This window comes from Mauremys mutica, chromosome 1, assembly GCF_020497125.1.
Source record: "Mauremys mutica isolate MM-2020 ecotype Southern chromosome 1, ASM2049712v1, whole genome shotgun sequence".
Taxonomy (NCBI): domain Eukaryota; kingdom Metazoa; phylum Chordata; order Testudines; family Geoemydidae; genus Mauremys; species Mauremys mutica.
The window spans coordinates 113,290,513-113,308,080 of NC_059072.1; the positions used below are offsets into that span (position 1 = coordinate 113,290,513).

General features: G+C 43.9%; 1 protein-coding gene across 1 annotated transcript in view; it reads left to right on the top strand.

Annotated features, from left to right (window-relative positions):
* Window positions 1–17,568, top strand: part of CACNA1C (calcium voltage-gated channel subunit alpha1 C) — a 636,517-nt gene that overhangs the window by 581,661 nt on the left and 37,288 nt on the right. Inside the window, exons 32-34 of the mRNA XM_044991489.1 lie at window positions 7,310–7,342; window positions 10,334–10,462; window positions 13,671–13,736. Coding sequence (XP_044847424.1) covers window positions 7,310–7,342; window positions 10,334–10,462; window positions 13,671–13,736 — 228 coding nt within the window. The remainder of the gene's footprint in view (window positions 1–7,309; window positions 7,343–10,333; window positions 10,463–13,670; window positions 13,737–17,568) is intronic.

Genomic DNA, 17,568 nt, shown 5'->3' on the forward strand with positions numbered 1-17,568 from the left:
ACCCTCATCTACAGAGACAGAAGAACAAGAGCAACTGGCAGAGGCGGAAAAGGCACTGGAACCCCCCAGAACAACACCCTTCATCCACCAGAGACTCATCCTCATCCTCCCCAGACAAAGCCATCTCTTTAGCTCCAATACTGGCCCCTGATTACTTTAAAGCATTTTAGGAGCTACTTGCCTGCATTACTGAAACTCTTGACATCAAAACATCTTTAATTGAAGAAAAAGCTCCCAAACATTATCATATTTTGCACTCGTGTTCCCCTGGTACCTGTCAATGAGAGGGCATCTTAGACCTAGCCAAGACCCTGTGGCAGACACCAGCTGTACTACCACCTATGGCTAAGACAGCAGAAAAAAGATCCCAGGTTCCCCAAAAGGGGTTTGAACAGTTTGACATACATCCAACTCTGAGTTTCTTAGTGGTTTCTGAGGTCCATGAGCAGACAACAAAGCAGACTACTAGCATTCCTAAAGACAAAGATACCCCCCCACAAATTTATACTTATTCAGAAGAAAGGTCTATTCATCAGTATCACCGCAGCTATGAATTGCTGATTACTGGGACTTATTTGTGGGGAAACAGCTATGTCATTGGGGTAAAGTATCTTCCACAAGATTCCAGAGAGGAATCAAAAAGCATTATTGTGGAGGGCCAACTAGAAGCAAAAACACCACTACAAGCAGCCATGGATGCATTTGATACAGCAGCTAGAGCCATGGCCACTTCTGTGACCACACACAAAGTGTCCTGGCTGCAAGCCTCTGGCATTTGTAAAAAAAAGTGAAACACACAACTGAGAATTTTCTCTTTGAAAGCAAAGAATTGTTTGGCACTCATGCAGACAATGCACTGCACTCTCTCAAGGATTCCAGGGCCATGTTCTGTTCCTTGGGCAGCTATACCTTAGCCCCAAACTATAAGCTCTTTAGGTACCAGGAGCAATTGTGTCAGAAGACACCTACCTATCCCCAACACAGGTCTTCTGAATACCTACCCAGGAGGAAGCCAAGGTTTTCTTAGAGGAGACCATCATCTTCCTCAACTGTTAGTCACTCTACCTCAGTTTCCAGGCAGCAGGTTTGATAAAAGGGTCAAGAGCCACACTCAGACCACTAGTAACCATCCCTAAACCTTCCTCTTGAATGCTGACTTGGTTTCTTCCATCAAGCATCATTGTTTATGATAACAACAAACAGATGTGTGCTGGAAGTTATCAGTCATGACTACCTCATCCACTTTTAGCCCCTAACCCCATCCATCCTCTTCCCTGTCCCTCTTCAGGGACCATTGTCATGAAAATCACCTGAAAGAAGAAGCAGCTTCTCTGTTTTGTCTAGGAGTCATAGAGGAATGCCTCTGGAGTACAGGGGAAGTGACTTTTGTCCCCAGTATTTCCTTACCCAGAAGAAAAAAGAGGCTTTCATTCTATCCTACACTTGAGAAGACTGAACAAATGTATTCACTGTTCCACATTCAGGATGGTAATACTTGCCTCCATCATCCCTTCCCTTCATGCTCAAAACCAGTTTGAGGCTCTCAACCTACAAGACTCATACTTCCCTATTGCCAGCCACCCAGCCCCACAGGACGTATCTGCAATTCACAATAGGGCCCAGTCATTATCAGTACAAAATGCTTCCATTTGCTATCTCCACAGTACCAGAAGCCTTCACAAAATTCCTAGCAGTAGTGGCAGTACAACTGAGCAGATGAGGTATTCGCTTATATCAATATGTAGACAATTGGATTATCAAAGGAAGATCTCATCAAGAAGTTGCCAAAGCTGTGAATTATTCAGGTAACTGGGCCTCATGGTGAATTATGATAAATCGTGTCTCATTCCAGCACAGAGGACAGAATTTGTAGGAGCCCTAATCAAATCCAAATAAGCGAAAGCATATCTTCCCAGTAACAGATTTCTTTCCCTTCAAATGATAATCACCAGTATCAAATCAAATCCGACAACTACAGTAAGAAACTGCCTCAAACTCCTAGGCCACATGACAGTTTGTATACATGATGCCACTACCCAGACTTCATGTGCATCCATTAAAAGGCTGGTTAATATTGGTGTATCACCCACCCTCCATGACATCAAATGAGCATCTGAATTGTGGTCCCTGCACACATCCTGTCAGCACTGAACTGGTGGTTAGGCCAAAAAAATGTTCAGAAGAGGCTTCCCTTCTCCAAATCTCTTCCAACAAAGATATTTATCACTTATGTATCAGGACCGGTTGAGGAACGCACCTGGAGCACCTCTGGATACAAAGGACTTGGTCTCAAAAGGACCTGACTCTTTATGTTAATGTCCTAGAATTCTGAGTGATCAGATGATCTTGCACAGCATTTCAGCCTGTTCCACAGAATTCCATGATGCAAATTCTCACAGATGACACATCTACACTGTATTGTAAAGCAGGGAAGTGCCCTATCATCACCCCTATGTTAGGAGGCTATCATGTTAATGGACATGGTTCCAACAATACAGGATAACCAATAACTGCAGTTGCTCTTCTAGGAGTCAGAAACGACCTACCAGGTTTCTTGAGCAGCCAATCCACCACCAATCACAAGTGGTCTCTGAAGAGCTCCATCATCAAACCAGTATTTCACCTCTGGGGAAATCCCATTACAGGCTTCTTTGCCACAAAAGATCACATGAAACATCCAACCTTTTGTTCCAGGGGAGACATGAGACCAGGATCATTACATGCCACCTTCCTTATATTGTGGGATCAATGTCTAGTACATTTCCTTTGATTCCCTAGATCCCAAGAGTGATGTGTAAAATCAGACAGGAGATAAGAAATGCCACACCTTGTTTCAAGGGCCTTGTGATACTATCTTGACAGAACAGACTGTCTCCCAATCCTTTTATTGTCTTCCCTGGTGCTTCCAAGAATCAAGCCATCTCCTCTCAGAGAATTTCCAAATGGATTATGCAGTGTATATCAAGTTGCTATCATATGATTGATATGCCTCTCCCTCCAAAAGTTAACACTCACTCCAGTAGAGCACCAGCCGCATTCTCTGCTTGCATCAGGAACATCCCTGAATCCAAAATTTGCCAGGCAGCTATGGATTAATAGTCTTACTTTTGTTAAACACAATGCCCTTGAGCTGGCTTCAAGATCAATAGGAAAGAGTTACAATTGTTGTTCAGTTAGTGACTGTCAGGGTTCATCAGTCCTACTTTCCAGTTGGGTCATTGCTTATTAGTCACCTAGAGTGTGATCCCCACAGACACATACTCGAAGAAGAGAACAGTTACTTACCTTATAGCAACTGTGGTTTTTTAAGATGTTGCCGTCTGCATGGATTCCACAACCCGCCTTCCATCCCCATTTTTTCAGAGTCCTCCTTATTTGGGATTCTGTATTAGCAAGGGAATTGAGGGCCAGTTGTGACAGCCCTGCCATATGCCTCGGGGCAGGGCACGAAGACACCATGGCACATTGGTGGCCTTGACAGACCCTGCTAGTCAAAAGATTCATATCTCCCACACATGGGGTACATGCACACGTACAATGGGATCCACAAACAATATCATCTTGAAGAACCACAGTTACTGTAAGGTAAGTAACCATCCATTTCCAGGTGTGCTCCAGCTCTCCCTCAGCCTTCATTCTACTGAGTCCTTTTCCAGCCTCTAACACTACAGGAGCCCTCTGTTTCTCCTCCCCTCCTGCTCCCAGTCTATCTACCTCTTATAAATGCAGTAATGTAAAAAACATCATCATCATCCAGGCCAGTCATTTACAACTTACATTATGTTTGACTCCATGAATGTCTTTATGCAAGAAGAGGCCTGCCCTGGGTGTCTCCTTCCTTTATAGTTGCAAGTGCAACTTATAGTGTCTAATCAATCAGTTACTAAATACTTAACACAGAGGTTCCCAACCACTTTTAACTGTCCCAGGACTGGCTGTGCAGGTTTCTGTGACTGGTACTCTAGGTTCTTTCTCTCTACAATACCAGTTGGCTCAGAGCACAGCCACTGGAGTGGGCCCCAAAATGCCACTGCTGCCCATCTGTCATTCAGTTACGTGCAGCAAAGTTTGCCTTGCCTCAAATCCCAGTCTTGAAATGACAAGACTGGTTTGGGGTGGCCAAAGCAGGTTAGAGCATGTGCAGATGAACAGGAGGCAGCAGATAACAGATGGTAACGCCAAGGTCTTATTGCTAAATTGGTACACTTGCCCAAAACTCTTCTTTAAGAATCTGCTTTTGTACATAGTTCCTCGGCTTCTTATAAATGAGCCTCTGTTTATTTTAAGGAAACCTTATTGTCCATTTATATGGAATTTATACACTGATATTTAAACTTCATTTCCAAGTATCTACCAGCACTGCTTAAACCCCTGTGAGCCTGTGTGACTTCAGTGTTCCTCCACTCTTCTAGGACAAGCAATTAGGGTACTAGATGCCCCGAGCCTTTCCTAATCCAACTCCAAAACCAGTGGTGCTTCACAATGCATAAGGCTGGCAGGGAAACTACAAATAGCAATCTCTGTGACATAGGTAGCCATGTTCACTCTTATGCACCAGCAGCATGTCCTCAGATGTCTCTACTCCAGTCCACAGGGCCTTGCCCCAGTGGAATTAGGAAAATGGTTTGGCAGTGTCTGTGATTTCAGCTTGTGAGATTCCTGCTCCAGAAACTGCTGTTGGACTGAAATCTATACAACAAGATGGCGGCAAGCTTGCAGCAGTGAAGGTTGGAGTGAGTGTGCTCCGTGCTGCTTGGTTTAGAGGCTGTCCCTCATGGTGACAGTACAAAGAGTTTTGCTCTTTTACTGACACATTCCACCAGCCAGGAATAAAAAGTCACCCTCCCAGCACTTGTTGACAGAGTTCGTTTAAAAGGGTCACATTCCACACATAGTTAGGGATGCTCATGATGAAACAGCTACTCATGGATTTGTAAGGGACTGACACAACAGGCAAGGTCCTTGCATACCAATCCATCAGCAATGGTGGAAACAATGGTGGGACATGGAAGTTCTCACAACGTTTTTAAAGTATCATGGAATATTTTCAGCAAGCAACATGGAAGACCAAACTTTTAGAACGTTCAGTTCACCATCCCCTCAGCTCATACCCACCCCCATCCACGAACCCCACACACACAGTACTGTGTGTCCACAATTTCAAGAGAGCAAGACTTTATTAACTGGAGACTACTAGATGGGCCATCTATTGATGTTAACAAATATTTCCATTGGGTTATAAGCCCTTTTTGTGGGAAGTATCAACATTTAAATTATATTTGATGCTTTCTTAAAATTCAGGCCAGCTGCTCAAGGAGTGGGAGAGGGATTACCCAAAATACACTTTGCTTCTTCAGCCATACCAAGTAGACAGTCTCTGATTCATAGTTACCTAACAGGTTACTGATTGCTCAGTATTAGGGGCCACATGCTAATTATTTTGGTGCATTCATAGCTTCTTAAATATCTTTTCATATAGAATTGTTGTCACTGTTACATTACTATTATCCTCACATTCTGGTCAAATACTGATGATATCAGAACTATGAGTAAGGAACAGTAACTTTACAGCACTTACAAGGCTTCTTGAGACAGCCAATCACAGGAAAACTCTATTTCTGATGTCATCAGCCTGGTCATATTGGTAATCCTGAAAGATTCCCAGAGCCACCTGAGAAGCGTTGAATGCCCTGGATTCCTGTTGACTTCAATGGAACCTGCGGGACTCAGCACCTCCTAGCAGGAGCTCAGCATCTGGTAGGATTGGGCCCTCTCCTGTGAGCAAAAACTCAAATTCAAAATAATGTTTTGTAAGACAGACCAAAAGAAAAAAAATATCCATTGTCAGAAAGGAAGAATTAGCGGAGCAGCATTAAAACAAAATCTTTATCTGGCCTATACGAAAAATGTCTGTATGGGCAAATTTCCATCTTCAGTATTCCAGCCAAATTTTCCTTGTTTAATACTTGAAAAGAAAACACAAGAGCAAACATCTGAAAGAGGAGGGTAAAAGCAAAGAGACCCTAGATGCCAAAGCAATGAGTTAACCAAAAAGAGCACCACGGAGCTAGAGGTAGCTTTCGTTTTTTATTGTCCTCATTCACACGCATCACTGGATGTTCAGGGCATCTAAAAATACAGCCTCAATTTCATAAAAACAAAATACAAAGCTAATTTGGTTAGTTCAATGTCCTCAGTGTGTTCCCATTGGCAGAAAGCACAAGAGCATCTTGCTGGGGTCCCAAGTAGCCTGTTGGCTGAGTTCACCTGCAAGGGAAGAAGCAGTGCATCAGTTTCACCCTCACTGGTGTAGCTACAGAGAATAGCTTCAGAGACATTTCCATCAATCGGCGTGTGATGTCGGCTAGTCCCTACAGATTAAGCTGATGTTTATCTGAGAGAGCCTACATAAAGTTTTCATTCATTTTTGGATTCTCTTGTACTCTCCAGTACAGCCTGGAGCACTAGCTACCGACATTGGTTTTCAGAACTAATCTCCACACTAGAAATGGCCTCAAAGGCTAACAAAGAAAGCGGGTCATGCACAGTGTTCAGAGTGGTTAGGTTTCTCTAGGGGTAGCTGGAACTCAGCTGCTACCAGACTCCATTGGCTCATCCATCACTTCCCTGGAGTTTCTTTGCCTGTGGGGGTGGGTGAGGATAGATCATGGAGAGGGCTAATTGACAGCTTTACCATCCCACTTTCTACAGCTGGCAATGGCTATTGTAGGGTTGCCAAGCGAGTGATTACATTATCTCAGCCTATTGTTTTATTAACCACAATGTAATCACTGAGAACTGTATGCTAGGACATGAGGACATATAAATAGAATATGTCATAGATTTGAGCTATTGTGGATTAAATGGGTTTGCAGATCAGACTGAAATATTAGAAGATAGCTGCTTCCTATGCAGAAGTGGCCTTGAGTTGAGATGGGGAGCTCAGTTAGCTGCGGTACTGGGAGATGTTGTCCCTTCTGAGTTCTAGCTAGAGTTGGGACATCAGAAACGTATTAGAAGCATTCTGTCCTCTACTCCCGGGGGGGGGGGGGTCAAGATGCCTAGAAACCCAGAAAACACTGGTCCAGATTCAGATCTATTGTCAGCGGGTGCAGCTCTCATTGGGAGTTGCATCCATGTTTGCCAGGGCTGAATTTGGTCCACTGCATCCTTAGGGAATCAGCCCAGTCTACTTCTGCATTCTTTTCCACCCATTTTGCCCTCTTCTGCCATTTTGTTGCTCCTTTGTTAGACTGGGCCTCTTACTGGAGACTTATTACAGCTTATTTCTGTCTCCCTTTCTTTAAAGCCAGCTGAACATACCCAATGCTCTTCCTCTATGGTAAGACCAAAAATACAGACCACCCTCACAGCTTCTGTGACAGTCGTCCTCTCACACTCCTTTACTCTCTTCCCCTGATCATGGGTTTTTTCCTCCAAGCCCAGCCTAGTTATCTCTGCATGAACCTGCTGTGTTGTGTATTTGTGTGAGTCTGGTGTTCACATGAGTTGCAAATATGCTACATGTGTGTATTTTTCATGCATCCTGAGTTTTCCTTTGGTCAAGTTAATTGTTGTCCTACCTTCTAATGAATTGCCAAGAGAGAACAAGAACTGTTAAGATTTCTTGTTAGCAGCTAACTTTCTATATCATTTTGACATTGGATTGACTTGCAATGTGATTTCAAATCCAAATTTACTATAAAGGTCTGGGGCTCTGAATCTCTGATGAGCTGAGATGATGTAGTAGTGAAGTTTAAATTTACCTGTTGTGTAAGAAGAGGATAAGCAATAATGATCAAAAACTACACAGCCTTTGAGAGCTACATTTTAAAACCTTATACCATGAGGGGTGTATTAAACCCATTCTCTGTGTGCAACCATGTAGAACTTCATTGCTTTGTCAGAGATACGCACATCAGAGAGCTGCTGGAAAATGAGAGTATAGCAAGCAAGGAGGAATCCGTTCAGACTGGCCAAGCAGTTGTCACCTGGTCTTACACTGTCCAGCTCCCCAAGTAAACATAACAAACGTGGAAGATGTAAGCAAAAATTCCCTAATTTATGCACCGCCATAGTAGGTACAATTAGGCCCTACCCACACACAAGTAAAATTTTAAATAACTGGCCTTAACTCTCCTTTGAATTTAGTTTATTAGAGGAAATTTGTCCAGCGGGTTTACATGGGAGGAGAGTGGTGCACAAGCTTTGTAGTTGCCTTCTTGAATAGTAATCCTGGATGTAGACAGGCAAGTGTCATGTCTATTTAAATGCTCACAGCCAAATTCTCCTCTTATTTACAAACCATTGACTTTAGTGAAGTTGTGTTGATGTGAATGAGAGGAGAATTTGGCTTACAGACTATTGGTGGTGTTAAAGTGGGAGGAGGGGCAGGTGTTAGGGTTTGGAGGGAAACTCGTTGAAGTTTGTTCCTGGAGGTTGTCTGTCTCCTCAGTCTCTCCTTCACTGATCAGTGTGCTCAGCCAGCAAGAGGCCACACAGCCTCACGCTGAATTCTGTGCCTTGCCAACAAATGGGGAACGCCCCAAATTGGCCACAGGTTTAATGGTCCCCAGGATCCCACACTGTACGCTGGAGGAAGACACTTGCTCTCAAAGGTGTCACTGAAGATTAACATGCTTTGTATAGCAGGCAAAACTGCACCTCCAGCGCAGCTCTGATCTACTAGACACAGCACAATGTTTCTCTGAGATTCTAGCTTGAAGTGTAAGTAGCCACATACCATTGCAACTCACATGCTGGAGCGGAGGGTCAGCTGTGAAGTGGTTGAAACCCTTCTGGAAGCAAAGACTACAAACAACTGGCTGGATAAAGGAATAGACACACGCACAGGGCCTCTGGTCACTGCACCTTAAAACTAGAATTTTTTCTAGTAATCTCAGAAATATAAATCCAAGCTTGGATTTCATGAGGAATAGAAATGCAAGCAGATGCTGCTTATTTTGAGCTATAATAGGAAATCCAAAAGCTCTGTTCTCTCCTGGTTTATACAGTGGTGACTAGTTACGAAGGAGTGATCTGCACTGTTTCTGAGTCCTGAAGGTTACTCTCTCGGTAGTTTGGTGCTTGGCATCAAGCTCTTGGCTTTGCAGCAGGGAAGGGAGGTGGTATCTGTGTACTTCTCTGGCAGAGTGAGTAGGAGGATGTTAAGATTCTCTCCCTATATAGCACAGGGTTGTGTTCCCACAGCGTTTCTGATAGAAACTATTGCCTACATATATTTAGCACAATATTTTCAGGGGGGTTGGGGGCAAAATGAACTGGGAACCCTGTAACTTTGTTCTGCACAATTCCCTCAAGCAGAGTGATTGTCTCACCTTGAGCTAGGCAGCAAGGTTCATTACACAAGCTAAGGCAAGGCAACTTACCCCTTTTTGTTCGGGAAGCTGTTGCCCGAGCATATGTGAAGCATGAAGAATGTCAAAGCTGGTTGCAGGCCCTGGGGGAAATGCTTAGGGACAAGGCTGAGCAGTGAGAAAAGCAGAGGCCAGCAGAGAGACTATTTAAAAATACTCCCGGCCTGAGCACTAGCTGTCAAGCCAAAATTTAAAAAAAATACAGGGCAGTGCATAGGCTGTGGGAAATACAGAGGGGTCATGAGAAAGACGAAGGGCCCAGAGCTCAGGACTATGAGTGCGCAGTGCAGAGCACAAAAAACACAGCCATGCCACTGCGGAGATGGGAGGGCTGATCCTGAGACTTGAGCAATGTTAAGAACTTGGCTCAGTGGCAGCACATGCTATGTGGGACCTCCAAGCTTCAAAGCAGACTTGGGACCTGCCAGAGTTCCCCTGGCAGAGCAGGCTAAGTGGATACTTAGTGCCAGAGTAACCAGGGCAGCAGGATGATGCACATTATGTAGTAGCTTCAGAGACAATTCTAAAAGAAAACTGTCTTTTTCCCCCACTGTCTAATTGTGACTTCTTGACCACTGTAATTACAGAGGGGAACTGAGGACTCCTTGAGGAAGATACTGTCAGGAAAACTATTCCATTACCTTTAAGACCCTGATCATGAGTTCAGGGACCCTCAGTAAGGAACCCAAAGGAAGGGGTTGATGAGAGGTTGCAAAGCTCCACTAGGGAATGCTGAAATCCAGAGAACCTTAGGATGGCACCACAGCCTTGGGATAGAAGGCAGGTTAGACCTGCATCAATCCATCTGAGCTGCTGGGCCTAGTGCAATGCCAGAGAGCTTTAACAATGAAAGGGAACAGTGCAGTGAGCTCTTCCTACATAGTGTTGTCTGTAACCCAGGATCTTTGTTCCTCATCTGCTGTTATAACTACTGCCTCTGTGCCAATGGGTTCCAGAATGCAGAGGAAAACTCGCGCATCTCAATCACCTTTTTCCGACTCTTCCGCGTGATGCGTCTTGTGAAGCTCCTGAGCCGTGGGGAGGGCATCCGGACGTTGCTTTGGACCTTCATCAAGTCCTTCCAGGTATTCCTTCACTTATCACTAAGCAGACATGCCTGGAAAGAGGTATTTATGCTCTTTTTTGCCTTTCAAAGAGAGATTTTCATGCTGGCAGTATGGGCCTTAAGCACAAAAGGCTAAATTTTCTCCTATGCAGGCCAGCACATCGTTAGTGATGACTGGGCTGTGTCAGTGAATCTCCTTCCTACCCACCTTGCCAACATAGTTCCCATTGGAGCTGCTCACACAGTGAACCAAAGTTAGCAGTGATGGAGGTGGTGGGGTAGGTTACGGGTATGAGTTGGTCAGAAAAATGAGTGAAAGCCTTCTAAGTGGTAGTGTGACTTGTACCAATTTGGCATTCAGTGAGTGGACAAAATGAGTCATTTACACCAACTTGGTGGTGCCCCGCCCCCATTCCAACTGCAGCTTGGGTAAGCTCTGCTATGTTAGTTTTAATCTAGCTATCGCAGCTAAAAATAGGTGAAGATGTGGAGGCCTAGGGGTTCTGCGTGGGCCGTTCCAGACTGCCTGGGACCCCAGATACAGGTGCATGTTGCTAGCCCATGCTGAAGCCTGTGCTGCTGCAATGTCACTGCTATTTTTAGCTGTGCTGACTAGATTAAAGCTAGTGTGGGTCTGGTTACCCAAGCTGCAAACACATCTCCCTCATTCTCATCCCTTCTGGCCTGGGGAGGGGAGAGCTGATCTCAGAACTGAAAGGAACTGTTCCTAAGCCAGTGGGGCAACCAGAATTTGAAAACTAACATAGCAGAGCTTACCCAAGCTGCAGTCACACCTCCAGCTACAGTGTAGACATACCCTGGTGGGAAAGGGAGTGGCTTCTCTAAGGCCTTCTTGGCTGCAGAATCACTCTGAAGCAGGGCTGAAGGGTGATGGGAGGAAGTCAATGGAGAAGGCAGAGTGCGAGGACTAAAAATAGCCATTGCTAAGAGCTCTCTGTTCAGCCAGTTCCACTGTCAAATCTGAATTTCAGTGATTTTTTTCTCTGGGATTGTGCATTTTTCTGTGTCTCAGAATATGCCCAAGAAATGTCCTGATATTCATCAGCTGTTCCATGTTGTGGGAGTTCAGATCCCCTCCACCCTCCCGCCATTGCTGTGATTAGTGCTGTACCGGTGGAGCTGCATGTTGATCAGAGAAGTGGTCTTGTGTTGTGGGAAACCAGTCAGCAAAGCTTCCACATTGTGAGGCATCAACACAGACCAGAATGGATAATTTGGGTAGAAGAAAAAAGTAGGGATGTTGAGAGCAAGGTAATGGAGTGAGAACCAAGAGGAAAGAGCAGTGAAACCAAGGAGAGGCATAGCTGAAGGGGGAGTAAACCCAGGAGAGTGGGACCAGAGGGAAGTGAGGGAATCCTGGAGGATAAGTGAGAGAGGAAAAAACAGAGGGGAATGGAGTAAGTAGGAAAACAAAAGGAGAGAAGTAGAACAGATTAAGAGAGGAGGGTAGAGAAGGAAGCCTTCTACTACCTCTTCTAAAGATATAAGAGCTTTTAGGAGCTTGTACTGTTGGGTCGCTAACTGAACATTGCCCCTGGACCACTTTGGGGGTCTCAGCTACCCCCAAGTCCATAACCTTGATTTGACCCATAAGAGCTCTCTCCAAATTTACAGACCCAAATTCCAGTTTGGTTTACCTCCAATGCGGCCTGGAATTACCACAGGGAGTAATTTGCCCATTAGATTAGTAGAACACCAAAGATTTCCCTTCCTTCTGTTCCATTTTGATGCTTTAGATGGATTGTTTAAAGGTAAATGCAAAAGATCTAAGGTTTAAATCCTGTTTTAAGATTCTAGTTCACTTGTGGCCAAATCCAACAGTCCTTACTCTGTCAAAACACTTGTGGAAATCAGCTCTGTCTAAATAAGGACTACAGGATTGGGCCCTAATGAAATGTAGGGGTAAACTTAAAATTTACAAATGAAATTCAAATAACAATACAAAATTCTGGACCACACACTCCCAAAAGAAAAGGTGTTCAGTACCCAAACCAGGGTCAGTATCCAAATTTTGCAGATGGCTCTAAGATCTGTAAACTGGACCAAACCAAAATCTCAGATTGCAACACTCCCAAATTTTGAGGTGTTCAGACTCGGGATGGAGATCTGAATTCTGTGGCTTGAGACCATCTCTGCTAAATATCTTTAAAAAACAAGAAGGTGGAAAGTCAGTTTCTCCTTTAGGGCCGGACTGTTATGCTTATAAGCACACAGATATTTTTTCAGGGGAAAAGGCAATATGCCATGTTTATTGAAGATATAACAATTAGCATATGCATTCAATCACACTACACACACACTGTTCCACCAGTCGATGTTATAGTTACTCTCCAGAGTCCGGATCTAGTGGCCACTAGAGTCCAGATCTAGTGGCCAGTTAGATTGATCACGGGTAGGCCATTACTTTCTGCTATTCAAAAAGGGTGGCAGGCAAGATATGGTCAAATCATACATTAATACATTTAATACATGCTACATTATTATTATTTTTATTTTAAATTATACAAAATACAAACATAGCTGAGGAAGCTGAGGACACGCAGCATCTCACAGGGCAGGTCTCCTACTTACAAGCCAGCACCAGCTATCAGGATTTTGCATTTCCTTTTCAACAGCTGATCAGACACCGAACGCATCTCTGAAACCATCATAGATACCTAACTCAGAGCAGGGAATGTAGCTCATGCTGCTTTTGGTGCTTGTGATATCATCAGCCGTAGCAGGAGAAGCCTTGAACTTTGGTCTTGGCACTTTACGCATTTCTCATTTCACCAAAGTAGCTGCAGAATGTCCACTAAAGAGCATCACTTGCTGCTAATATCAGGGCGATGCTAATTACAAGTTTTCTACATTTGGAAGACAAGCAGAGATCAGACCTAATTCTGATCTTACTTTCATTGGTATACAACAGAGCGATTCCACTGATGTCTGTGGAGTTACACTAGTGTAAGTGAAAGCATAATTGGGCCTATCTTGTTTTGGGTGGTACAACGGCTGTATTTGAGGCACCTTGGTGAAATCAGATGTGGATCAGTAGAGGCATCTAGTGGTCAAATGGATAAATTGCAGACCTTAATTGATTCTGGACTGGCACTGTTCTCCTCAGGCCATCTTGATAGAGCAGGGCCCCAGTAGAATATGCCTGACGCCAGCATGCCAAGTTATCTGCTTAATTGATACCATGTGTTCTGTTTTTTTTTCTCCAGGCTCTCCCCTATGTGGCTCTTTTAATAGTGATGTTATTCTTCATCTATGCGGTGATTGGAATGCAGGTAGGTGATCCTCAAGAGCTATGTTATCTTTCACACATGAGATTCTGGGGAGGATAGTTGCACAAGAAGTCACCAGATCATTTTCTGGTCCTACATGTAGCTCCTCTCCTAGCCATATAATCAGGCATTTAGGAAGTTGAGCTCAGACAATAAGCCTGAGTCAATTCAGAAAACATTGACTGGGTTTGCACTGCCAACAGGACTTGACAACCACACCAGCCAAACCAAACAAAAACATTATGTAGGAGACCACAGAGTATACACTAAAAAGAACATCACAGCCACCCAACCTCCCAAAGGAATGTCCCAACAGCCGTATCAAAGGTGGTTTACTGGCTTGCTCATTGTCACACAGCAATCAGTTCAAATGGCTCCTGGTCATGATGGTGATCAGGCCTGATTATTCGCTCACCCCACTTTCACACTGGTGTAACTCCATTGACTTCAACAGAGTTACTCGTGATTTACACTGGTGTAAGTAAAAGTATGATCAGACCCAACATCTCAACGCTTTACTTGTGCCAATTCCTCATGAAGCTACATCAGTACTATACTGTATTCCGCTTACGAAAACAAATTTGGAACCAGCATGAGCATTAATCTATGCAAATGACTGATACTGTATGCAGCAGACAAGTGGAAAAAGCTATTGATGTGCACACAGTATGTGACTGTCCCAGCTATACATTGCATTCCTGCCTCACTTACTGGTGATGATTTTTCATGCTAAACTTTGCTTTCCACTTACTAGTTAATCAAAGGTCTCAGAACAACTACCAGATCATCAGAGGTTAGAGATCAAAAAAAAAAAGAAAGGAATGGTGTATTACTTCCAAAGGTCTTTCACCATCCCACAGTTCTTATTCTTCACGATGGAGCCAGAAATTGTAAGAAAGAATGTAAGAAAGATTAGGCAAAAGTCATCTGATCCGCTATGCCTCATGGTTTTTTTATTTTTATCATAACCCCAATTTACCACCTTTTCACTGTCTACTCTAGTCTCCTCTTTCTCAAGAAACAAAGCTTGGTATCTCTTCAATTAATTTAGACTGTCTCTGTTGCCTCCTCAGTAACTCTGTCTATTTAGCTCTCCAATTAGAGTGGTCACCTTTTAAAACTTTCCAGTTTTGCCTTTATTAATCTAACTAGCTAATGTTACCAAGATCTTCCTAGTATTCCCTATACAATATAAGGAACAATTTGGGAAAACTGCACTAATGTTACCTAGCTGCTACTACTACCATTTAATGATGACCTCTGTGTGCCTATCTGTCTATAGTATCTCGAATGAGCCTGTCAGTGTAATATCTAGGTGCATGATCCAATAATTCTATTATCTTTTGTGAGAAATAGTTATGCCTGACTTTCTTATTTAATCCTAATTTTAGATTCAATCCCCTGTTTTTAACCATCTCAGCAGTGGGAAAGCTAGATGTCTATCAGTTCTGTCGATCCCTTTCCAAATTCCAAAGACCTCTGCTAGGTCACCTTCTAGTCTCTGCTTTTCCAGTGAGAAGCCCAAGTCTTTGATCCTTCCTCATCACTTAGATTCTTCAGTCCCGTTATAATGTTCGTTGTCGTATACTGTGCCAAAGGAAATAACGTAATTACAGGTAGTTGGTTCGCACTTATGCCCCCCGGTTTGTGTGCTGTCCTGAGCCTGCCAAAGCAGAGTTCTTGAAGAAAGCCTTCAGTATCTCACTGTTGAGCAGCTCACTTGAAAGCCTAGATGACAATGTCATTAGCATGACAATACTTTGACAATGACATAAGAATTTCCCATATAAAGAAGACCTATCAGTTCATCTTAGCTACCTCTCTGACATGAAGTGTAACAATATTCAAGCCTCACTACCTAACATGCCCAAGTGGAAAAATACAAATTGATGCTGATGGATGAAGCTACCAGTCTCATGATAGCCCAAGAGGCACTGTCTGGAAAGGATAAGAGGGAGGAACCTCCTCCTGCATCTTCCTCTACTTGCAGCTCTTCCCTCACGCTCCGTTTCACTGCTGAGTAGTGTAGCAAGCCTGTAGTAACACTTCCAGTGCCTTATATGAGTTGAAGCTGGGTAGTTAAAAGGACAATCAGACTCTTCCAACAGGGAAACTCCCTCATGTACTGTCTCCTGAAAGGAAAACTATGGGCTGCCTCAACTCAAGCTGCCTCTGAGTATTTGAGCTGTCCTCCCACGACAGTTACTCCCAGCGCCTCTTCAGTGCAGCTGGGTCTGTCACGGCCCACCAGAGAGAGGGGGGATGTGAACCAGGAGAAGCCCAAAGGACTCTTGAAGAGCATTCTATTTAAAGAATAGAAGAGATGGAACTGTTTCCCTGTAATTCTCCCTGTACTTCTCTCCTTCTATTTATTTTTTAATTACTGAGGATATTTGCATGCAAAGAGGCTATTTGTTCCTCCAGAGCCGCTTGGTTCTTGCTACTCATTCTGGCTATGAGGTTACAACACTCTGTCCATTCAATCAGCATCATGATGATGTCAGATGGGGAATAAAGAGCCCTGAGTAGATGAAGTTCTAAGAGAACTTTCTGGCCTGGCAAGGCTTCCTCAGCTCTTGGCAGTAGTGGCTGTAAAAATTAAAGCTGTACAAGATGCTTTCAAGGAAGCCTGAAACCATCTGAACTCTCCTGCCTTTGGGTTTCATTACACACTCAAAACCCAGACCCTGCTCATCTAAGATTTGCTGAGGATTGTGGGCTGGATTCTGTGATCTGACTAAGCTGAGCTTGGTGCAAAACTGGTGGAGTTGGTGAGGAGCAAAGATAGCTTTAACGCACCTTTACACTCCTCCAGTTTTGGAAACCTAATGCCAGTCTCCTTCAATCCTAAGGCTGACCCACAGCCAGTCTGCTCCCCTGTGTAACTCAGAGCAGCATAAAGGATAGGGGTGGATGAATCCACATGGGCTGCACCTGAAGAAAATGTTTGTGCAAGCCCTAGCAAAGCAAAATTTCAGATTCCCTCAGCTCTGATAAATACCAAGGTTCAAGTACAAGTACATTCACTGAGGAGGATGTGCTTTAATAAGTGGGCTGCGTAGTGCCCAGATTCATCGCTGATCTAACTCCACTGAAGTGAATGGGGATGCACCTTTGGGGTTTTTTCCAAGTTTTTAATCAGTGGCTCTTAAACCTTTCTGTGCTTGTAGCACAGACCACTACTTGATCCTTAAGACAGTAATTCTGTGGCAGACACCTGCCTTCCTCAACCTGCTCCCACAACTTCCCTGCAGGAACTAGAATGACTGAATTCCTAAGAAGTACCATTAGGACAGTAATGTATTAGGGAAAGAGGATGGAAATGAAGTCAGTTTGGTATGATGGGGCTGGCTGCTTAGTTACCTTTCCCCCTTGCATATTTGTCCCGTTTATTTCCTCTCCTTACATGCAGGACTTTGCGCTTACTAGTGCTGTATTTGTCTGCATTGCCTACAGCCCTGACTTGAATCTCTACAGGTCGCTCTGCAGTTTGCCTCTCTGTGTTTACTTCCTCCCTGGCTTCAGCGTTGTCAGCAGCTATGATTAAGTTGAATTTTACACCCAAAAAGCCCCAATCAAACAAAAACACACAAAGAAAGAGACTTGTTAATAGGTTTCCCTGTCTGTATAGCAGCCCAAACACATGCATACAAGGGAGTTCTGGCAGGCATCCAAAGAAGCCATTAAAACTTCCTAGCATGGCAGGACCTCATATTGTTTCAATGATGAAAGCTTCGCCCCTCAGAGGGCAGTAACTCCACGGAGCAGCTGAGCTCCACAGATCAGAATTGAAGAGCCTCTGCTTTAAAATATATTTCAAGGCTTCTGGTAGGTT